This window comes from Paramisgurnus dabryanus, chromosome 22 (assembly GCF_030506205.2).
Source record: "Paramisgurnus dabryanus chromosome 22, PD_genome_1.1, whole genome shotgun sequence".
Taxonomy (NCBI): Eukaryota; Metazoa; Chordata; class Actinopteri; order Cypriniformes; family Cobitidae; genus Paramisgurnus; species Paramisgurnus dabryanus.
The window spans coordinates 30188871-30213782 of record NC_133358.1 but is presented as its reverse complement, the minus strand read 5'-3'; the positions used below and the strand labels follow the sequence as shown (position 1 = coordinate 30213782).

General features: G+C 35.6%; 1 protein-coding gene across 1 annotated transcript in view; it reads right to left on the bottom strand.

The window, feature by feature from the left end:
• mybpc2b (myosin binding protein Cb) overlaps positions 1 to 24912 on the bottom strand; it is a 29759-nt gene that overhangs the window by 362 nt on the left and 4485 nt on the right. Inside the window, exons 2-28 of the mRNA XM_065258826.1 lie at positions 18582 to 18596; positions 18440 to 18454; positions 16645 to 16704; positions 16317 to 16465; positions 15856 to 15973; positions 15561 to 15609; positions 14049 to 14108; positions 13807 to 13970; positions 13589 to 13721; positions 11808 to 11932; positions 11277 to 11382; positions 10691 to 10860; positions 10416 to 10581; positions 10229 to 10335; positions 10110 to 10139; positions 9829 to 9971; positions 8261 to 8420; positions 7975 to 8079; positions 7703 to 7891; positions 7480 to 7614; positions 5436 to 5603; positions 5272 to 5360; positions 4956 to 5151; positions 4609 to 4748; positions 4326 to 4485; positions 2906 to 3042; positions 2465 to 2651 (exon numbers count right to left, since the gene is read on the bottom strand). Of these exons, the coding sequence (XP_065114898.1) occupies positions 2465 to 2651; positions 2906 to 3042; positions 4326 to 4485; positions 4609 to 4748; positions 4956 to 5151; positions 5272 to 5360; positions 5436 to 5603; positions 7480 to 7614; positions 7703 to 7891; positions 7975 to 8079; positions 8261 to 8420; positions 9829 to 9971; positions 10110 to 10139; positions 10229 to 10335; positions 10416 to 10581; positions 10691 to 10860; positions 11277 to 11382; positions 11808 to 11932; positions 13589 to 13721; positions 13807 to 13970; positions 14049 to 14108; positions 15561 to 15609; positions 15856 to 15973; positions 16317 to 16465; positions 16645 to 16704; positions 18440 to 18454; positions 18582 to 18596 (3276 nt within the window). The remainder of the gene's footprint in view (positions 1 to 2464; positions 2652 to 2905; positions 3043 to 4325; positions 4486 to 4608; positions 4749 to 4955; positions 5152 to 5271; positions 5361 to 5435; positions 5604 to 7479; positions 7615 to 7702; positions 7892 to 7974; positions 8080 to 8260; positions 8421 to 9828; positions 9972 to 10109; positions 10140 to 10228; positions 10336 to 10415; positions 10582 to 10690; positions 10861 to 11276; positions 11383 to 11807; positions 11933 to 13588; positions 13722 to 13806; positions 13971 to 14048; positions 14109 to 15560; positions 15610 to 15855; positions 15974 to 16316; positions 16466 to 16644; positions 16705 to 18439; positions 18455 to 18581; positions 18597 to 24912) is intronic.

The window sequence follows — 24912 nt, the reverse complement described above, 5'->3', positions numbered from 1 at the left end:
ATTTTCCACTTTTTTTCGTGTCAATGAGCACGAATTTCTATAAATAGTTTTTCTTTTTTGTGTCATTTTATGATATTTTTAAATCATTGTCACTTGGGGTTAGATTTGGGTTAAGAAATGTCATTTTATGTATTGGTTTCTACATGTTTTTCTTCTAATTTTGAAACTATTTTCTCTTGGGGTTGGAGGCCGGTGACTTCTCTTCTGAGGCGGCGCAAATTAAAAATATGTGTAAAGAGTGTCATGTGTGTTGCTCATCATGGCAAAATATGTGTTCATTGCATCATGTTGTTCATGGGCATCATGCGTCTTGTCAAAAGACGCCACTGGGTTTGAGTTAGGATGTCTGAAATGTAACAAAAAGTTGTTCTAACCCCAACCACAAGCGACAATGGTAAAAAAAAAACTTGAGAAACAAATACATAAAATAACATGAAAAAGAAAGTTGTGCTACAGACATGAAAAACTATTTATAGAAATTTGTGCTGGGTGACACGAAAAAGACATTCGTGCTCAATGAAAAAAAGAGGAAAATCACATCGATGAACATGAATAAATTAATGAATTATTTTGTGACTAAACCACGACATGCCTTGAGATTGCGTTGGAGTAATATGGTATTATTGCAGTGCCATGATACAGTATAACTACCTTAAATTACCATTTATTAGAAATTCTGGTAAATTAGGCCACCCCTCGTACAAATGAGGTATACTTGAATATACTAAAAATATACTTTTGTAGTACATTATTTTTGCGCTAACTAAAACATAACAAATGTGCAAAAATAATTACAAGTATAGGTCCTAATTCAGTGCACTTTAAAATATTATGCTAAATATCAGTAATACTTGAATAAATGCTGCACACTTTAAGTTTATCTTAAAAGGTACCAAAGATGATTTTTTTTTGTGTATTAAGTGTATTTTAGTGCAATTATTTCACCCGGGAAATTCTGGAATCCCACACTGTAAAAAGTGAAAATTAAAAAAAAAATACTTACATTGATAACACCTAAAAAAAAGTTTTTTTTCTACTTAAATTTTTCACTTAAACATAAAAGTTAAAAAAAGATTTTGGTGTTACCAATTTAAGTATATACTTTTTTAAGTTTCTGCAAATTATGACATTATATTTATCATTTTAAAGGTGCCAAAGAATGCACTGAAATTCTTTTTTAATTGTTCTTTGATATCTTAATAGAAGGTATGAAACTTTATTAAGTGCAAAAATGATCCAGAGACCGATTTAAAATGAAATAGTCTATTTTTGAATAATAGGGTTAGGGTTGGTGTAATGTTGAGATTGGTTTGTTTTCCATCGATCTTTTGCATGCATGAGGTTTACATAAGGAGGAGGAAACAATCGTTTTTGAGGCTCATGATATGTCATTACCATGTACAAAACTCTTATTATTCATCTATGCCTAGATACATTTTGTTTTTATTCTATGGCACCTTGAAATCTACTAACCCTACTAACCTAACCCTAACCCGCAACTTATGAACTTTACAATACTTCTTGTAAATCTGATTGAAAACAAACAACCCTACACTGTAAAAAAATCCACCATTTTTGTCAAATCAACATACAGTATATTTTTATGTTACTTTCCCTTAAATTAAGTTGAAAAATTGCAGCATTTCAAGTTTTTTCTAACTTTTTCAAAACTTAAAATAGTATGTTGGATTGATTTGCAAAACCGAGTTGTTTGTTTGAAGTTGCAGCAAAACTTTGTGCTGCATTTTTACACCATAGTCAGAATACACCGTTGTTCAAAGAGAGCAATAAAACATGGACTACATCTATTTATAAATAAATAAATTGCTTGTCATACTACATTTGCATATCATTTGCATGTGTAGTGTTTTAAAATATACTAAGCACAAAGGCATAAATAACTTGTGCTACAATGTTCAGTGAGAAATAATGACTAACATTTGACCTGGCACACATTCCCATATTGAAGCTATATGCAAAACATGTTTTGGATTAATGCTTTCTTGGTCTACATTAAATATATGCAGACATGTGCATAATATCAACAATAATAAGAGTTGTATTTTCTATTTTTAAAGCCCCATTGATTCTCAATGAGAAATAAAGAAGGTGATGATATCTGCATTACTCAAAAGAGATTAGGCGTGACCTTCTTAATGTCATTATTTCTTAATGAAGTAAACGGATACATGTTTGTAAAACTCAGTGTGTAGTCAGTATCACACATAACTAATGCACTTCAAAGCTCATTCCCCTGAAGATGTTGGATTGCAATGCCCTCCTGCTTATTTATAATATCTGTGGGTCATATGATGTCTAAAAACATAACATTATAAAGAGTTTCTTGATCATGAGGTTTGCTAGAAAACATGATGCAGCAGTTTTATTAAAGAAACACGGAGGCGTTCCTGTATGCGGTTCGCCATCTAGTGTTTTAATGCAGTACTCCGCTTATTCACATTACCTCTGATTTCCAGTTTACATTCCACCGCATCTTCTCCCAGTTCATTGACGGCCTTGCAGGTGTATTTTCCACTGTCAAAGGTGCTGGGCTTGCGGATGTTTAGAGTCACAACTCCCTGATTATTCTGCATCAGGAACTTTGGATCATCGCCTATGATCATCTTATTCTTCATCCAGATAATCTTGGGCTGGATGGACAGACAAATAGGTGATGTTATATTATGCAATTACTTTGAACAGTGAAGTTTACTGCTTATTCATTCATTTCACATTTGTGGCATTTCAGTCAAATTAGTTGTTGAAGTTTTATATTACAGACAAACTGATAAATCGAGAAACAAATGTAAATGGGGTTCCATGATGATACATTTAGAAATGAGAAAACCTCACCCATGCAATACATAATAAGTGCATTCAGTCGTTGATATCTTGGGTCTCTTACCTTCGGGTAACCTCTGACTGCGCAGCTGATGGCTGTACTGTAACCCATAGTCACAGATCTGTCAACCAGAGGAGCCGTGAATTTCGGAGCACAGTTCATATCCATTTCTTTGTAAGGAGGAGCTTTATGTGCCATATCTGATGGTGAGAAACGTTGAGAAATTAATGCTAAATCTAGGGCTAAAACTAAATTTTTTTCATTTAAAATTAATTAATAAATCCTGTTCATGGATGACGTAATATTTCTAATGTCAAAAATCTTACATATTGTGTCTTAAACAGGGTTGCACGGTATTTAAGAAAAATGCAATATAAAACAGCTTGCTAAATAAGGGGTTATTGTACCTAAGGCTGTCACGATTATGAAATTTGGCTGACGGTTAATTGTCTGATAAATTGCAATGATTAATTGACTGTTTTATTGCTTTGACATTTAATTCTCATATATTTTTTGTTCATGAAATAATTCCACACGTTGTAATTATAAAATTAAATCTTTTTCAAGGTTTACCTGAAAGTAAATACATGTATTTAAAAGTATTTTTTTGCCTTTATTGATAGTGAGTAATGGAGAGGTGACAGAAAAGTACAGGGTGAAGATAGGGGTATGGGATCCCCTAAGGACCTCAAGCCAGGATTCGAACTCGGGTCGCCGGATGTGCGTTTGCACCATATGTCGGAGCACTGTCCACTACACTATTGGCTCCAACTAAAAGTATTTTTTTTTTATGAAATAACATCATACTAGGGTCATATTAGCACTGGACCACATGTCTATAATGGCTGCAAAAAAAAAAAAACCTTACAGATCCTTAAAAATAGCATCCTTCAATTTCCTAAATTTGGAATTGCTGTTTTAGAAATGTATGTTTAACATGGCAGCTCATACTTCTTATTAAAGTTTTGCAGCATTTCTTTAAACATTGTTTATCCATTGTATCGAATTTGCAATGCATCGCGTTACACTGTCATTCAAGGAGCGCCATTAGATAATGTCTCATTTATACAGGCGCTGCAGCTCCCCCTTGTGTTTTTTAGAGACATGTGCAATCATTGCGGTGATCTGAAATCAATCGAACAATCGCGATGAGACGATTATTTAATCATTGTGAGAGCCTTAATTGTACCACATATTATCAAATTAAGTTTCTTATTTTTTTCTTGGAAAAGAAATCATCCCTCTCAGTGTCTTCACTACATCCGTCAACCTTAAACTCTGACTTTACATACTGTAACGATTTGAAGAATTGAAATATAGTTTTTGCAAACCATTGCAATATTTAAAAAAATCCTTATATATTGTAGTCCTGACATTTAATAGAAATGTAAAATGTCCAATCTACAATAACCATAAAGATACAAAGAAACACGGGATCATGTATGATTTAAAGATAAACATTTCTGCAGTTTATGGCACTGACCGGTTTTAGAAATGACGGCTGTGTTCTTGCTCAAGCAGGGATCTTCACTGAGACCAACAAGATTCTCGCTGTAGACACGAAACATGTACTCGTTTCCAATGATGAGGTCAGAGACGGTACAGTGAGTGCGTCGATTGTGTTCATAGACGGTAAACCACTCCTTCAAAGTGCAAGAATTACAGTCGATTCAGATTAAAACTAAAACTGAATGACAGAATTTTATTTATGTCAACAAATCCCTTAATGAAGGTTAGTTTGGCTAAGTGGAAATCTTATCTCTCACCATAGTTTTTTTGTCAGCTTTCTGAATTGTATATCCAGTGATCTCAGTGTTGCCGTCATCTCTGGGTGCTGTCCATTCCAAAGCCGCATTGAAACCCCAGACTTCGGTCACATTCACCTTGGTTGGAGCTCCAGGTTTATCTGTAAAGAGAGTTCAGGAGTCATGAAGTTCAGGATGTTTTGCACACAGAATGGTGATCATCATAGCAACTAAAAAATATATATTAATATATTAAATTTAGTTCATCAAATTAATTTTCCAACACGGAAACTGCAATTCATCTACTGGCCACTAGAGACAGTCAATCCCATAGACCCCATAATGTTAAAGGTAATCTATGTTCTCACCTACGACGCGTATATCGATGTTGGCCGTGTCCTCCATATTCTCGATTTTTACGACAAGCGTGTATTTTCCTGAATGTTCTCTCTCAGCAGAGCGGATGAAAAGGATGGTGTCGACGTTTGTATTCCTGACACCCACTTTCTTTTCATCCACGGGCTGTCCATCCTTAAACCACTGCACAAGAGGTCGAGGTTTTCCCTGCACATGCACACAAAGGGTTTTAAACAACATTCTTTAACACACATATGGGTTATTTGAGTAATACGGTACCACAGTTATCAACCAATCAGCAACCAGACTGAAAAAAACCACACTCACCTGGAAGGGGATGAGAAGGTTGAGTTTCTCACCAACTTTTCTGATGTACTTGGTTCTGAGCTCACGAGGAAGACGAATTTTGGGATGTTCTGAACGGAAAGGAAAACGTTACTGATCGGGAACAGAGATCTGATAGAGATGCACTTTCTTGAATTTCTTTTTACCCATAATCTCTCTGACGGTGACCGGCTGACTGAGCAGCGCAGGTGAACTGCGGCCTGCGATGTTTACAGCCACCACACGGAAATTCACCTTCTCACCGGTGGGCAAGTTTCTCACCATAAAACTCTGACGCTCGACTGGGTCGGTGTTTGCAGGGTGCCACTCCGTTTCTGACAGAAGAAAAACAGTTTCAGCATGTGATTTAAATCATTAATATAAGCTTCCTCTCGTGTCTTTCCCTTAGAGAGCGATAGGGCTGATGTATTTCGTAGGCAAAACCCGAAGCGAGTTAACTTATTTGCACTTCTGGTTCCATCTGGTTTTTTTAAATTATACTTAAATAAAATCTTAGGTTAACTTAGGTTAAGCCTAAAATATTTTCACGTTTTATTCCACGACATAAAACAAACCAGAAATATCCTCACTCGTGACTTTTTAAAGATTTTAAATGTCTTAAAAAGTTGCCTTATTGGACTACAGACAGTTTTGGGGACATGCATGAAGATCTCAAAAACAATGCAACATGGGCACAATTCCCAACAAAGATTCAACCACAGAGGATTTCCTTTTCAGGGAACATGTTTTTAAATGTGTTTAATAAAGTTTGAAAGAGCTGTCAGAAGCTTGGTGGTGATGATGTTAAAATCGAGAGATCGTGGAGTAGTGTTGCAAAGACGCAAATAGATGCGAATGACACGAATTGGCTGGCGTGATTGCCGTGAAAACACACACTATTTGTCTCAAACATATAAAAACATTCAACTAAAGCAAAAAATTTGCATGACATTGAATCCCACGAATAATCTAGAGCGAGAAACACAATGTTTCGCGTTTGGTGTGAACGCAGCATATGGTTGGCTTTAAATATCTAGTAAATGCATTTAGACTCCAAAGTTCATAAAAGTTGTGTTCATCTGTGAAGATTATCTTGTTGGACAAAATGTGTATATGTCATAAACTTTTGTTAAACGCAGAATGACAATCCAAAAGTCTAAATCCCTTTTGTGAAGAAACCAGTGTCCCATTAACTTCCGGGTTGGCCCTTAATAAAGTTTTTATGATATTTGTTTTTTGAAAGCTTCGATGGCAAAAACGTTGCAGTTTAATTCATTTCTGTAAACTGGTTCATATTGTGTTTCATTTGTTCATACATTAATGTTTTAATGTATGTAAATACTGCTGTGTATTTGCACCAATATATTGCAGTAATGTTACGGTTGTTGGGTTGAAAGTTTATCCGATACTCGAATTGAACAAATTTTAGAACAATTGCATAAATAATCAGTATTGAAAGCATTTAAATATAATTTTTAAGATATACAGTATGTGACCCAGTCTGTAAAACCAGTAATTAGTTAAAGTTTCCAATTTAAATCAACCTACATAAATGTAAAGGCAATATAACCTTGATATCTTTAACGTTTGATGGCGCACTTACCCAATTTACAAAAAAAATGAAGCCAAAATGTTATTTACTAATTTTAAACTTTGTGTATGTTTTGATAATCATTCTGAATCTGATCTCTAACAAAATTCCTTCACAAAAATGCAATTATTTCAGCATGTTTGAAAGCAGAGGGTCTGTTCTTTCATTGGATATATTTGTATGTATATATATATTTACAAGAAAATTTTCCTGGAAGGCATTTTGTGAAACTTTTGTGAAAATCATAAAAGATGCTGGCGTCTTTTTAAAAAATGGCTGGCGGCAAATAAGTTAATCTTGAGTCAATCTGAAATATTGAAATTAATGTTTAAAAAAGCCAACGTTCAGTATTTTTGCAAAATAATAAAACGTGGTGTCAATAAAAGAATTAATTTAATCATTTTAAGTAATATAAATGATTACTTGAATATTGTTATTTACGGAATAAACACACATTACTCTTTTTCATCACGAATACTTTGATGCTTTAAACATTTTCTTATAACTTAAATTCACTGATTACTTTGACTGTCGTACAGAAACTTCAATCAAGTGGTGAAATAGGAATTGGTGTAAAAACCACTATGTGTTTGTGTATAAGAGTTTTGAAGAGGACTCACCACCCTCCTTACAGAACTCTATCATGTATCCATCCAGGCCTCCAGCTCCAATCCTCTCAGGAGCCAACCACTTCAGTGTGCACGTCGTGTCTGTCACATCATCCACCGTCAGTTTGGTGGGTTCGCTGGTGGGCGCTAGAAAAGAAGACAGGAGGCGAACTCAGAAGAGAAAGCAGGAGACAACACAAATATGTAACAGGAGAACAGGTTTACCCCTCCTCACCGATTGGCATAAACGGTTTGGAATGAACACTGGGAGCCGAAATGCCGACTCCATTGACGGCAAAAACTCTCATCTCATACAGGACGCCCTCAATCATACGCTTGGCTTCATATGTCGTCTCTTCAAAAACTTCAAAATTAAGCTTCGTCCATCTAGATGAGCCCTTCTTCTTCCTCTCCATCAGATATCCTGAGAAACAAAACCAGATTGTTTCGATTTTAATTCAGATATATTTACAGGTGTGTGTCTGGTGGGATTTTGTACTCTCTTACCTTTTAAAGGTGCTCCTCCATCATACTTTGGAGGCTCCCATATAATAGTGGCACAATCTTCTCCAACTCCGGTACACTTCACATGCTCGGGTGGATCAGGAACATCTGCAACACAGGAGAAACATCATGAAGATATATCATCTGTAACCACATTTAGGTGAGACGATCTTAAAGGTTGCCGAAACAAAGATTGCAGTATCCAGGTAGTTTAGCTTAGTGGACGGTCACAGGGGCACAAAAGCATTCAGGGTATTGAGGATTTTTAACAGAGATAAAGGTGACACACCTATGATTTTAATGTAAAGGTTGGCCTTGTCTTCTCCTGCAGGGTTGGTGACTGTGATGGAGTAGTTTCCCTCATCATCTCGTTCAGCTCCCTCAATGATGAAGCTGCTCGAGTCTTTCTTGTTCTCCACACGCACACGGCCCTCTACTTCTGTTAATGGCTGTGAAGCAAAATATACAAGAGGTTTAAGAAGCTTGACGTTTGTGAGTCGATGTGGCGCCGAAGTCTGGACATCAGGTCAAGGTAAAGGGGCGGTCACACTAAACGTTTTGCTCCATTGACCTCCTTTCATAGGCATGCAAATGCATCAGACTGGAAACACAAGCTCATGGAAAGATTTTGCTGTGCACCAAAATTTAAGTCTGGTGAACTTTGACCTGCGAATTTGTATCATGGAGACATGCGACCAGTAAAACATAAAAAAAAAAAGGCCTTTCTCTCTGCTAAAAAACAAAGATGGATGAAGCGCTCCCGCTCCCGACCATCAAATATATTCTTATTCTATATAGTTTAAACTTTTAGTCCTGTTTTATTCTTTTTAAAACAGTTTTTATTAAAATCAAATTTTTTTCCTTTAATTGTTAATTTAAATTCTCATGTATCTTTGTTTTTATTGTGATTTTATCTTGTGTCTCTTATTTTTACATATTTTTATTTTTTATTCTCTAAAAACCCAGAACACTTGTTTATAAGCGGCACATGTCCATATCTCTGACTTCTTTATAAACAATTACCGTTTCTTAACTCTTTCCCCAACATTGATGAGTTATCTCGTCAATTAAAAGAAAACAAAAATGTGTTCCAGATGAATTTTTATGTTAATCTGTAATACCGTGATTATCCACTAAATGGCACACTTACACAATTTATGAAAAAAATAAGCCAAAATGTTATTTACTAATTTTAAACTATGTGTATGTTTTTTATAATCGTTCTGAATCTGATCTCTAACAAAATTTCTATACAAAAATGCAATGATTTCAGCTTTTTGCTTAAAAATTTGTATTTTTAAAGAAAAATACCCATATTTAAGAGTTTAAAAGCAGAGAAAAAATATATAGTTTTTTCCCCATTTTGTTTGTTTGTTTATATATTTGTATATTTATATATTTTTAGAAGAACATTTTCCTGGAGGGCATTTTGTGAAAGTGCTCGCGGGCAACATTTCAAAAAAAAAAAAAAAAAACAAGCCTGGCGGGTACGGAACCCCTAAGGACATAGAGCAAAAATTTAATAAAGTTTAGTTTCATGTGCTCACGTGAAACTTTCATGTGCTCACACGAAACCTTCATGTGCAGAATTTTTTTTAAAGTTTAGTTTCGCGTGCTCACGTGAAAAGCGAAAGTTTCACATGCGCGCGCGATAGTTTCACGCGAGCACGCGATAGTTTCATGCGAGCACGCGAAACTAAACTTTAAAAAAAAGTTTCACGTGACCACATGAAACTAAACTATAGATTTTTTTTACTCCAATGTCACCTTAGGGGCTTGGTAGGCGGAGAATTAGTTAATTGTTTCATAAAGTAACATTACATTTTTAAGGTCCACGTCACACAGGTGTATAAGTACCTTGTCTTGCTTCTTCCAGGAGACGGTTGGTGCTGGCTCTCCTGTGATTTCCACATCCAGACGCAGCTTGTTTCCAGCAACGACAATGATGGTGTTCTGAGCAACCTTGCTACCACCTACATCCAGATGGATCTTGGGAGGTTCTTAAAAAGATCACGAAAAAACAGAGTTAGAGAGCAAACCGGTCTCACGTCACCTAATTAATATTCATGAGCCGTGTCGATGAGGTTTACTCAACACACAAAGCTCCGTACTTAAGACAAAATCTGTGTGAAACTTACCTTGTCTAGGTACGTAGTCAATCTTGATTTCTGCATGAAAAACAACAGTTTGATTATGAACATGCCAAAACAAATATCTGTGGTTTGTACAGTGAAATGATTTTAGGGTTTAGTCTCACCCAGGAAGTTGAGTTTAGCGGATATAGAAAGCGCATATCCGTCTGGGATGAAAGTGTAATCGCCAGCATCTTGTGGCTTTACGTTGTCAATGACCAAACGATGCATCCTGGAATCATTTTGGAGTTAATGTGGAATATCAAACATGGAGAATGACACTACTTTAGCTTGTATTTAAGAGAAGCCAACCTGCCAACATGAGTAATCTTGATGCGGTCACTCGGTTGAACTTCCACGCCGTCTTTGAACCATTTTCCAGTGACCTTCTCATCTGACACCTCACACTTGAACAACGCCTGCTCCGCCGATTTAACTGTGAGATCTGCAAAACTTTGCAACACCTCCAGTTCCTTCTCTGAGTGTTAAAAAGTAATAAAGATGAGTTTTTGCATGACCTGCTAAAGCACTTATTAATGAAAAACTGGAAATAAATGGATGATAATAAGGTGAGATAAAGGTGTTACCTTCAACGATAAGTTCACCCTTTGAATGGCCTCCATTAGTGAAAACGTAGAACATCCCATTGTCCTCAAGTTGAGCTTCTTGGATAATCAGCCAATGACGTTTCCCGTCCTTTTTAAAGCGGTACTTTGTGTTTTTATCGTCACGTGTCAGCTCCAAATTTTCAAACATCCTTGAATTACATAGCACATAATAAACGTACACTTCATCAAAATGGCAATTTAACTTTCGTAGACCAAAACATTTTATTTTCGACAATGTATTTGTTTCAGAGATCAGTTTAGCCACTAGCCAGACCGATAAATAAATACAGACCAAAAGTTTACTTCGGATGTAAGCGCATGCATCCAATGAAACCGTCGATTTAGAACAGAGATGGGCAAACTAGGGCCAAATCCGGCCGTCAGGCACTTTTATCCAGTTTATAATTATTTTAAACATTGTGTTAAACATAGGCATGGTGGCCTAAGACTTTTGCACAGTACTGCACATCCGGTAGATGGCAGATACGTGGTAAGTTATCATTAGGCTAAAGTATTTTTGGTTGTCATTAGTAAGGTAAAACATTTATATCTTATATGTGTTTACCAGATGACGTGCGCTCCATCTTCAGACACTTCAATCTCAAACTCAACTCTCTCTCCAACCACAACATGATAATCATCCAGCAGTTTAGTGATGGTAATCGGAGGTTCTGTAAGACAACATTACACTTTTACACCTTCTTCTAGAAATAGGAATCGTTTATTTTTTACATCTCATAGCATCTCAAACATTTTAATAAATGTCAAGGCATATTTTCTTGATGTCTGTGAAATCCAAGATGAAGTTTCATAATCTAATGATGAGATTTGGAGTTTGTTTTCACATTGATTTCAATCTTTGACATGACCTTACTCATGACCTTACGTATTTTCACAGAATGTTCTTTACAATATGTAGGATGATTTTATATGGAAACCAATAAATCACAAAAAATGACTTTAGCTGGAATTTCACAGACTGTGTCACACATCGTTTTTCAAAATAGAAACAATAAACTTCCGCCTATAACAGTGTCACTGGATACCTCAAAGTCAGATGAGTTTAATGATGAAATGATCATGGTTTGATACGCACCTTTAACAAAGACCTCAGTGAAGCATTTATCTTCTCTGACCACACATTCATAAGCGGCATCATCTGCCAGGCTACACTTATTAATGGTGAGTGTTCGAAGGTTTCCATTCGCTTCCATAATGTATCTGTTAAAAAACAAAGAGCCATTAAAATCACTGAAAGTTAACCAAAAAGCAACAGGTTTCAGTTATTTGTTTTCCAACTGCAACATAGAAATGCAACAAAAATGTTAGGTGTGTTACAGTATATGTTGAGTGCACACCACTAGCAACTTTGTCACTGTGTGTCTAGGGTGACCATACGTGCCATTCTTCCCGGACGCATCCCGTCCAGCATTTTGGGTTCGTCTTCCGGAAGTCGTATTTGTCGACCCCATACGTCATAGAGGATTATTATTATTATTACAGAAAAGCAACCATTACATTTTAAGGTAAGAATGAAACTACGATTGTATATCTTATGTTTTTAACTGAATGGCGTATGCGGTCAACAAATACGACTTCTGGAAGACGCACCGAAATCCTGGATGGGATGCGTCCGGGAAGAATGGCACGTATGGTCACCCTATGTTTGTCGCCAAAGTCGTTTTAAGGAAGTTCCGACACAGCGCCACCATATTTGCGCAGTATATGACAGGTCTTGCTCTAGCAATATCTGGAGGTGTTCCAAAGTCCCTCCCCCAGATGATGTCATTCTTTAACGGTTGACGATTGGCTCTCTCTATTGGAAGGCGAGACTAGAGCGGCCATATTGACCGTTGCGATATCCACATTTTTATCACTACCACTTGGTAATATTAAATATCTTTGGTGTCGCTTGTTTCTTTCAATTAAGTCGTTCCTTTTTGAGGAAAAAAGTTTCAGGAACATTCCAGGATTTTTCTCCATATAGTACACTTTAGTGGACCTCAGATGTTTGCAGTTCCAATGCAGCTTTAAAGGCTCTAAACGATCCCAACTGAGGCATAAGGGTCTTATCTAAGGTAACCATCGTCATTTTTGCCCCAAAAATGTACATTTCAATGGGATGACTTAATACGAAAGATCGGGCTTGTGCATCACACTGCTAGTGCAGAACGAGAAGTTGTGGATTAAAAGTACTTGTTTGTAAAAATGAGGACGGTTTCGCTAAATAAGACCTTTATGCCTTGGTTGGGATCATCTAGAGTCCTTTGAAAGTGAATTGAAACTGTTAAGGTCCATTTAAGTCCACTATATGGAGAAAAATCCTGGATTGTTTTCCTCAAAAAAATATATTTCTTCTTGACTGAACAAAGAAAGACATAAACATCTTAGATGACAAATTATCATTTTTTTAATGAATATTTCAATAACTATAAACAAATGATTGTCTGTCCTCTCAGTAAATGACGAAAGAGGGATTAAGTAAACTCCATTGCTTCAATGTCATTGGTAGTTGCTTCCCAAAGTCACTGTCATTTGCATAAAGTTGAACTCTTCTTAAGTTTGTCAAGTAGCTGGACATGCCAACTTTCTGTCGCCAAATTATCACTGTCCTTCGTGTTGCCGGAAGTCACCGAACTTCCTTTGAAATAAACGAGATTGTGATGTTCCGCCGATGCTACGGTAGTCACTGGTGCTGGAGTTTAAACTAATTTAGCAATGCATCAACATTAAAATGGTTTCCACTAAAAATGTCATATGGGTTTTGAAAATGTTGCAATAACTTTCACTTGACCTTGATGAATCGTGATGAAACGCTTAGTTTAAATGAGCATCATTTTATTTCACGACTGCGTGTGTATTTGTGTATTCTCTCACTTGGCAGAAGGTTTGATCTCCTGGCCGTTTTTAAGCCATTTGGCCTCTGCATTAGGATCGGTCAACTCCACAGTCAGGACTATTTTCTTTCCTTTATTAACCGAGTACGTAGACTCAAGTCGTTTCAAGAATTCTGTAGAAACATCCACACATGAATACATACACAAACAGAAGACTCTGTTACGTATTTTTGCTTTTGTGTCTCTCGTTTTTCGTACCATCGCTGACCTTGGGCTCGACTCTCATCTTTTTAAGTCGTTTCAGCATTCCACGCAGGTCAGTTATGCCGTATTTAAATGCAATCTTCTCGTACTCGCTGGGGTGGGCGCTCTTCAGAAGTTCCCAAACATCGATCTCCTCCTCTGGTTCGGGCTTCTTGGTCCTAAAGCAGAACAGATGAAATGTGCTCTAAACAAAATCACAATCTTCCCTATAGGTGAGGTTTTAATGGACTGCTTACTTTTTAGCGGCTTTAAGAAGAGCACTGAAATCCAGGTTTCCTTCATCTTCTCCAGCATCTCTACATAGAGAATACAACATAATAAACAAATATATTTGCTTCATACATACAGAGTGCTGCAGGGATGATGTCTTTATGTACTTTTCACAAAAAATAAGCTCCATGTTTACCACCAAAGTTTATGACACAAAATTTATCATAACAGATGAAACAAATTTCATGAATTTTAAAGTGTAAATGTGTTTACTGAAAATATAAAAAGCTTTAATATTAATATTAATATTTTAATATTAAACTTGTGTTCATCTGTGAAGACAAACCATGTAAGTGTCATTAACTTTTAGAGTTTATTTTCGTGATAATCCAGAAGTCTATGGGAAAAAATGAATGAGCCGTTTTGTGAGGAAACCAGCGTCCCGCCAACTTCCGGGTTAGCCTACAAAAATACGTTATACGTCTCTATTATAATATATGAGGAGCTCTGATGCAAAAGCCTCTAAACGCCAATTCCGTAAAAAATGAGATAATGATATTAAAGGAAAACACCACAGTTTTTCAATATTTTACTATGTTTTTACCTCAACTTAGATTAATTAATACATACCTATCTTTTTTCAATGCGTGCACTTAATCTTTGTACAGCGTGTCGTGACTCGTAAATGTTAGCATTTAGCCTAGCCCCATTCATTCCTTAGGATCCAAACAGGAATGAATTTAGAAGCCACCAAACACTTTCATGTTTTCCTTATTTAAAAACTGTTACATGAAGAGTTACACAAGTAAGTATGGTGGCACAAAATAAAACATGTCAGACGCACTTAGAGGGTTTTGCATCTAAGCACTTCATATTTCTCACAGATTGTACAACCCTGTTATCCTCATTTAATATAAAGAAAGTGGACAATTTACATTTCCATAAGATTTCAAAGTGTTAAAGGGACACTCTTAAATCTAAATTCTATGCGATATTGTAAGAACATTATCTAGATTTAAAACTTTATAAACTATAATAACTAACTTCTGGTAACAACGCCATCTTGAACTGTCGTGTGAATCTCCAGGATGGAGTCGTTATCAGAAGCTCATTATTAGAGTTTAAAATATGTATATTTTTCTTACAATATCACACTGCAGGCTTTCCTGCAGCACTTTGCAGTTCGGGCGGCCCGCCTACGCTGGGAAACCCTACCGCCTTAACTAGGTCGTGCAAAAAAAATAAAAATAAAAAATACGGTCGAAATGACCAGTTCGCCAGACATCCTCCAACATCTGCTTTAGTTTGTGTTTATTAACCCTTTAGTTTCACTTCATCACACAGCTATTCCTTTTAGAGGTCAAAGCATTTAATTCATTAATAATCTAGTATGTGTTCATTTACTGTAGTATGTGTTCATTTACGCGTGTATGCCCCGCCCCTTTGATTGCATGCCAAAAGCAATATTTAGCTGGAGTATCACTTTAAGAAACATCTATTCCATCAAAGGAAGCTGGTCTTCAGTTTCATACACTTACGTTCTTTTGAAAGCAGACAGAATATCTGCTGGCCCCTCTTGTTCTGCGACTACAGAAAAAAAAACATGCAGAACGGTTATATAGACAATGAGATGTGGTGTTAATTCTGTTGCGTTTGAACTCTTTTGTGTGTGTATAAGACATCTGAATTAGTCCTCACTATTTGACACCCACATAAATTGGGTGATAGATCTATAGATTTAGATCTATAATTTCTATAAGGTCCACACCAATAGCTTCAGAGGTGTGTATGTGAGTGTGTGTGTGTATTTGCGTGTGTGTGTGACTCACTGACCCTCCACATCGATCTCAAAGGTGCAGCTGTCACATTTGTCTTTAGCAGATACTTCACACCTGTATCCACCTGCATCTCCAGGGACGACCTTGACAATCTTCATCTCATATGTGTAGATCTTAAGGTGACAGGGTGAGCGAGTAAGAAAGAGGGAAGAAAAGACAGAAAGGGTAAAAATAAATAAAGGGGCAGTCAAGTCAGTGCCCTTACCATCACCAAATCATAGTATCATTAAAGGACAACATTTAGCAGATCTGCACTTAAAATAAACAAAAATGATTATACCCACAACTGTGTAAAGAATTCATTTCTGTAGAAAAGCCATGCATGTGCTGTTGTATTTGTTATTTAAATTATTTTTGAGTGTTTTTTTCTGAATTGTAATAGTTATACATTTGATATTCCAGTTTTGACTTAAAATGATTAAAGCTCGACTCGTCATACAATCCAGCACCTCTTACCTTAGTGTTTCTGTCATAAGTCTCTTTAAACTGGAAATGTTTTCCTGCTTTACTGCCGAGGTCCATCCACTTGCCCTTCAACCACTTCATGGTGGGTTTACGGGTTAAAGTAGTGGAATCCACCTTAACCACAAACAAGGCATCTTTACCTGTAAATAACAAAACAACATTAATTCCATTACTACTCCTGAGTTTGATGCCGATAACTATTTATTACTGCCTATAACTTTACCAGTCTAGATCCTTAAGAGTGTTAAGAGAAATATCATTTGGAAATAATGAAAGTTTATATCTCCTAGTACTCAAAGTCAAACAAATGTGTGTTTACCTGCGACGGCTGTTAAACTTTCTGGCTTTTCCACAAACAGTCCTGTTAACTCTTGCGGCACTGCATAAGAAAGAAGATATATTGTGAGCTGTAATCATAATATTACACTTTTTTGCCCAAACCATTCAAAATTATAAAATTTATTTATTTTTCAACACCGTGTTTCATCCTTCTACACTTTCAGAGAAAAGGTACACAAGCTGTAACTCTCAAAAAGTACATATAGAGTGCATAGAACAGACTTACAAAATAAAACCAACCTATATTTACAGTACTTCATTAAACACCGGTATGAGCTTCATGCACAGGTAAAGAGTTTTTGCCAACTCATGGCAATTTGAACATATTTTACCATGTGGCTTATTCGTATTCATTCGTACGACCACTTTCGTAAGATTTGCTTTTGACCACGTGACGTTAGGGTTAGAAGCAGGGTTTCATTATAGTTTTTTTAAACACAAACAATAATAATAATTGTACCTATTTGTATGATTCACTTTGTAGGAATTCGTACGAATTAGCCAACTTCTAAAATACGAACAAATTCCAAAAGATCTGGGCTGGGTTTCCCGATAACGATTGAACTTAGCACTTAAGAGCGCTTTCTACGAGCTACTTAACGAACATTCGTTGTTCATTTACGTGCTTTCCCAAAGATGCACGTGAAACGATCGCTTGCAGCTGGGTTTTAAGTGCTACTTACGAGTCGCTATCCGTTTGTCAAGTGCTGAAATGTCACCAATAGAATGACTCGAATTGGTAGCAGAAGCTAGTTTAGGCAATAATGATCTTCAGCCGATGTGCACTAATTTTTTTAAGAATATTTTTTATTATTGTCCAATGACTTTTTAAATGTTTTAAAATTGTTCATAATGAAATATTCTTTTCCATATTTAATTAGGAATCGTCCCACTGGAAAATGTCTTCTGTATTTGATATTATAGTTTAGATTATTATTATTATTTGTTGTTTATTAGCTATGTTTATTTATTATTATGGATTATTGCATTGTACCGTAAATATTTATTTGGTTTCTTTAATCAGATGCCATACCCTTCAAAACATTTTTTTTTTACTGTAGGATAGATGAATTATAGCAGCAATTGGTAGGAACCATCTATCAATTTGCTAGTACTAAATTTTACCAAAATTTTACCAAATACGTTTTCCTTCTTTATTAATTGTAATTATTAAATGTTTAGTCATTTAAATTTGATTTCTCATTTGAATTTAAATATATTATATTAATTTAAATAAAGAAAACCCCAATAAATAAATATCCATTTAAAACATTACATTATCGTTACTGCAGGAGTGCAATTTGCTGGTTGTCCTGTAGGTGACCTTGTAACTTTGTTGTCTTACGATGCACTTATGAATGAATGATTACTCCAGAGCACTCGTAGATCTACAATGATTTTCAAGTGTTACTTAAGCTACAAAGCTTTTGGGAAACGGCCCGTAATTCTGAGATGATTCGTACGATCGTTTATACGATCTACTTAGCCTTACGATGCTTTTGGGAAACCTGGCCCAGGCCGTTTTTGCCGTCAATCTTGTTGTTATGTTAAGGCAAGCAAATTATATTGACATATACTATATCATATAATGTAAAAAGCAATTGCCCCACATTTTGAAAGAGAAATAGCATTATTTTTTATACATATCATGCCATGCACATCTGTCACATGCACAAGGGCTCAGTATAGTTAGTATGTAGTTTAAATAAAGAGATTATAGAAATATAAGGGAGTTACAATGGAGTTTTTATTTAATAACCATTCAGATTTATTACCATTCTCTCCGGCTTCTGCAAATATATAAAAAAAACAATAACAGACTAAATAAACCTGCAGACACAGTTTACATAACTGTACATGTTTTAATAGTGAAATATCTTGTGAATTTTGAAGCAAAGCAAGATGATGGTCACTTACCCGCCGGAGGCAGTTCTGTGAAAAACAATGATGGAAACAAGGTTAATTTATAACACAAACAAAGGCAAGACATATTTATTACAAAAGCAAGTCATCATTAAAAAAACATAGCTTCAAAAAAGAAGAACAAGAAATGAATGATATTTTACTTAACTAATAACTATAGTATGGTTTGATCCTGTTTTAAACTTTTGAGCAATTCCATGCAAATGTCAACCTTATTATGAAAAGTAAAGTGTTCACACAAAGTTTTTAACCATTTTAAATATCTAATGTAAATATTTGGTGGTTTAAATGCAAAGTCTCTGTTAACGTTTTTAAAACATTTTTTGCAAGTGTAAATTTCAGAATTGTCACGGCCATAACATAGTTTTTTCCTAAAAAATTCACATACAAAATCAAGTTTCAAGTTATGACTGCAAATGTCACATCCATAACACTGGAATTGCTCATTTGTCATTCTTCACATATTGATTTTTCCCAAATCACAATAGTTTTTAGTGAATATGGGGGAAATAAAACTGCTTTCGAGCAGCATATAAGATTTCTGAACATATCTGCTGACTATCATCATCTCTCCTGATGTCAAATCAGTAGCAGATAAATATATTCCTCTGACTGTAAGCTGATATGTTGTAGGAGTCTTCAGACAGTCGGCCACATGGAAAGTCTACACTCCTATAAATACAACACCCTGTCCTGAGAAAAATATAGCTGGAATAAAAAGACCTAAGAGTCTTTAACTCTCATCTGGACATTAGTCATAAATCTCATTTTTACATGACCTTACATTTAACACTTTACAATAAGGTTATATTTGTTGCATTAGCTATCATAAACTAACACGAACAGTACTTTTTATTAATCTTAGTTCATGTTTATTTCAGCATTTACTAATAAAAGCTGTCACTGTTAACATTACTTTACAATGAACTACCATAAATAACTCTACTGACATTTAATAACATTAACAAAGGTTAATAAATGCTGATAAACTATATTGCTGATTGATTGTTCACGTTAGTTAATGTTACTAATGTTTACTAAAACAACCTTTTGTAAAGCGTTACAAAAAAAATGCAAGATTTATGCTCCAAAATTAAAAATTTTTAAGTGTTACCCATTTGAGGGAGTATTACTATTTAAACTTATGCACAGTATACACAAGTAGGAATAATGTTCACTAATAAGATACGAGTTAATATTTCACAATTATTACCTGAATGACTTTAGATTATTAAAGGTAGTAAATGTTGCATAAAACAGTTTTCTATTAATTTGAGCATATACGTGCACATATCAATTTTTGTATTTCAGTTGGATTTTCTTATATTTTACTTTACTTATTGATGGTATAAAACTAGTTGATTTAAAATTTCTTGTTTTTGGAAATTGAGGAGTCCATAAAACATCAGCACAGATTAATCGTGATTAATCGTATACAAAATAAAAGTTTGTGTTTGCATAATTTATGTGTGTGTACTGTGTGAAATATTATGTTTATATACACAAATAAAAACATACATGAATACATTTAAGAAAAAAATGCATTTATATATAAATTAGTTTTATTTATATTTATACCACGGGTCTGTTGAATGCTGTATTCTGATTGGCTGAGAAATGTTCTGTGGGTATGCATTAATTTCTGATAACTGCACACCTAACTTGTCAAATGTCTTAAAAATAGGCACCAGAGCAATGTTTGTGGTAACCGTGGTATAAGAGGAATAATTGACTCCGGTCCTTTGAATTATTTGAAAATAATGCACACCTGCTTCGCGTCGTGCCGCATTGCACCTTGGGTGTGCATCATTTTCTCATAATTCAATGGCCCGTTGTCAATTATTCCTTACATAATATTGATATAATATAAATATTATATATTACAAACTTTTATTTTGTATGCGATTAATCGCGATTAATATTTTCACAGCCTTATTTCTAACCTTTGTTAAAGATAAGATCAAGGAACTGTTTGATTTTGATGGTAAAATCTGAGTGATCATGTGGTGTGAGAGAGCAGCATGCCAAACATCTGCCCCACCTAAATCTCAGGAAGGCAATACTGTTACCATGATGCTGGCCAAAAGGCCACGGCAGCTCATGACATCTCTTATGTCAAGCCAAGAATTCATTGATGTAGCAGCAGTTCAATATATCAAATGACAAAAAATTTATTATCAGACCCCAGTACAGCCAGACAAACAAATGCAAGAAACGACCGACCTCCGATTATAAAGACTCTAACCACAGACATGCAACAGTTTATTTTAGGGTAATTGAGAATGTATACATCGGATGTGGCTTTAATGTTATTAACTCATGACTGATTGTATACAAACTGGATGTTTTCCTTAGTTGGGTGACTTCCCGATATAATTATCCCTCTGGCTTATTTACAATTTTCTGTGCCATCACTCATAATCCAAAAAACAAGAAGGCTGGGCCGGTGCACCACTAGCTGCGTTTCCATTACAATTTTGCACAAAACGTCAGCGTTATTTTCTAAATGTCAACAAAAGACTATTGCGAAATGACCGTGTTTCCATTAATCATTTATTTAAGACTGTAAGATAGACTTATCCTCTTGTGATAAGTCGCTCAAACATCACGTCGACTGATGTTGGTAGGTTTACTAATATTATACCCACAACACTAGGCATTATTTTAAATGGAAGGAGATGTAGGAGTAAACATTATTGGCAAGAAAAGCCCCTTATACTTGGCCTCTAATAATAATTATGTGACTTACTTGCATCAGGTGACATGAAAATAAATTTCTATTGCAGTTTTGCTAAATGCACCTCATGCGAGCGTAAAAACGTAAATGCTGAAAAACCTTTCCTGTAACACATTTTGCTCTTATCATATACAAATGTTATGTTTAAGTAAGTATACCAAGGTTATTAGTATAGAAAAACAATAACAACATTCCCTGAACGTGTGTTTGTGTCAGGGAGAGACAGTGGTTGAGATGACACAGCGTACTACACTATGGACTTTACACATTAAGACACTAAGCTCCCTGTATTAGCACAATTCCACACATACATACTTAAGGAAGCTAATGACAGATCTCCTGAGATCTCTGTACTGTATGCACTGTAAAAAATGTTGGGTTATTTTTAAACCAATGCTGGGTCAAAAAGGGTCGAGCCCAGACGTTGGGTTAAACCAACCCGGAATATTTTTATATTTGACTCAACAATAGAGTGTTGCAGGGATGACATATTTTTGTAGGCAAAACCCGGAAGCGACTTAGCATTTTAGCACACCCGGTTCCATCATTCCAAGGGGTTTTTTGAATGGAGTTTTGGTTACACTTCTTAAATAAGATCTTGGGCTAACCAAACATGTGACTTTTAAAAGCTCTTTAAAAAGGCAGTTGTTAGCAAATTGCTACATGGGACTACAGATATTGTCGGGGACTATAACATCATCACGCATGAAGATCTCAAAAACAACGAAACATGGGCACAATTTCCAACAAAGATTCATCCACTGAGTATTTCCTTATCAGGGAACATGTTTTTAAAGGTGTTTAATAAAAAGAGTTTAAAAGAGTTGTCGGAAGCTTGGTGGTGATGACGTTGAGGTCGAGAGATCGTAGTGAAGTTCACTTCTAGCCTAAGATTATCTTTTCATTTCTAGTTTACGCATTTAGACTTCAAAATTCATAAAAGTTGTGTTCATCTTAAGATTATCTTGTTGGACCAAATGTGTAAGTGTCATAAACTTTTGTTATACATAGAGCGATAATCCACAAGTCTATGGGAAAAATGAGTGGGCGTTTTGGCGAGAGAACCAATGTCCCGCTAACTTCCGGGTTGGCCTACAAAAATATGTCATCCCTGCGGCACTCTATGGGTTAAAACAAACCAGCATTTCAGGTTGTTACAACCTAGCACAGGTTAAATTACATCCAAGCGGGTTGGATTTGTCCTTTTTTGACACACTGTCATGGGTTGAAAACAACCTGGCATTTTCAACTCTTTCCCCGCCATTGACGAGTTAACTCGTCAATTAAAGGAATAGTCTACTCATTTTCAATATTAAACTATGTTATTACCTTAACTAAGAAGAGTTGATACATCCCTCTATCATCTGTGTGCGTGCACGTAAGCGCTGGGGCGCGCTGCGACACTTCGATAGCATTTAGCGTTTCCTATTTAAGACGAGTAGTTATACGAGCAAGTTTGGTGGTACAAAATAAAACGTAGCGCTTTTCTGAGCGGATTTAAAAAGGTAACTATATTGTATGGCGGAACAGCACTTTTGGGAGTACTTCGACTCGGCGCAGTAACACACTCTCTCTCCCATTATTAGAGGGAGAAGGGGAGCGAATTTTTCAGGCGAGTTGAAGTACTCACAAAAGTGCTGTTCCGCCATTAAAATATAGTTCCTCTTTTAAATCCGCTTAGAAAAGCGCTACGTTTTATTTTGTACCACCAAACTTGCTCGTATAACTACTCGTCTTAAATAGGAAAAACGTTGATGTGTTTGGTCACTTCTAACTTTATCTCTGAGTGGTACCATTGAATGAATGGGGCTAAGCTAAATCCTATCGAAGTGTCGCAGCGCGCCCCAGCGCTTACGTGCACGCACACAGATGATAGAGGGATGTATCAACTCTTCTTAGTTAAGGTAATAACATAGTTTAATATTGAAAATGAGTAGACTATTCCTTTAATAGAAAACGCTTTCCTGCCAATTACGAGTATTTCCGGCTTTCAGCAATACCATTATTATCCACCAGGTCTTCCGCAACTTATAAAACCCAGAAGTATCACCCTAGGACAAACATTTGTATGTCCGTGTATGTTTTGAGGATCACTCTGAATCTTCACAAAAATTGCATTATTTCAGGGTTTTGCTCAAAATTTGGTGTTTTTGAAGAAACTTACCAATATTTGAGAGGTGATTACAAGAGAACTAATGAAAGTAGAATGGGTCTTTTGAAAGCAGAGGGTCTGTCTTTCATTTGATGTATTGTATGTTTATATATTTTAAGAACATTTTCTAGAAGGCATTAAACTTTTGTGAAAATCATGAAAAATGCTCGCGCTGGTTAAGAGTTAAGCGTGTCAATTGTACAAACTTTTTATTTCGTAAGCAAAATACAAGACTTCTCACTAGTTCTCTCAGACTCTTAAGTGCGACATTTATTAAAAATTATTTTAAAATCACACTGTAAATAAAAACAACCTACTATTTTAAGTTTTTACTCATGAAAAGAAAACTTAAAAAAATAAGTTAAACAATGTCTACTTGATTTTATAAGTTAAAATAACATAAATCAGGGATCCCACACCTTAGTTAACTTCAAATTCAAGGACCTTTCAAGGACTTTCCAGGTCCAATACCCTCAAATTCAAGGACTTAATGTGGGGACACATTTCAAGTGAGAGCAAGGTTACATCGTGTTACCTTTTAAGATACATTGTTAAAGTTCCCTTTCGAGGGAACTCGCGCTGTGTCACTGCGGTGACACTTTAAGGGCCTCCAGTGGTAAGTGCGTCTGAATGTGTATATCAAATTCAACCAATGGTGAGGCTTAAAAACAAAGACAGGATGACGCGAGAGACAGGAAGTATATCGCTATCTGATATATTGCCAAAGACGACATTACAGGGACGTAGGAAGTATAGCAAGGGAGACGCAGCGTCTCGTTCCCTTCTCAGGAAACAACAGTTAAATGTGTAACCCGAGACATTTTAATGTGTCAAACACAACTATAGAAAAAAGCATTTTGGTATAAATCAACATTCGCATACAGAAGATATATAAGCATTTAAAGTGAATAGTTTAGCACGTGTGCTTAAAAAGTCTAGAATTTTTATGATATTATCCTACACTACACAGGGAATTATATGGATTTTTTTCCAGAAAACTTCTTGTATAAAAAAGATTCAAGCATTTTCAATGCCCTGTATTTATGTATGTATATTTTCAAAAACTTCCCAGGGCCTTGAAATTTTCCCCCCAGATTCACAAACTTTAAAGGATTTAAAGGACCCGTGGGAACCCTGATAAATATATATGCTGTTGATTTGACAAAATGCTGCGTATCTTTTACAGTGCAGTCATCTTTATTTTATCTTTATCCATGCGCTGGTTTTTATACTGATACTCATCAGCATCTACAGTTACTGTCGTGAGATATCAATGTCATTTTAGACATGAAATGTTTTATTTACTCGTGATTTATTCAAATAATCTAAACATGATTAAACAGTGATGATGTTTATTTCTTAATGTGCAAAACTGTTTAATGAGGAAACTTTGACACATAAACTAAGCTACAGTAGTCAAGCTAGTAAATCATCAC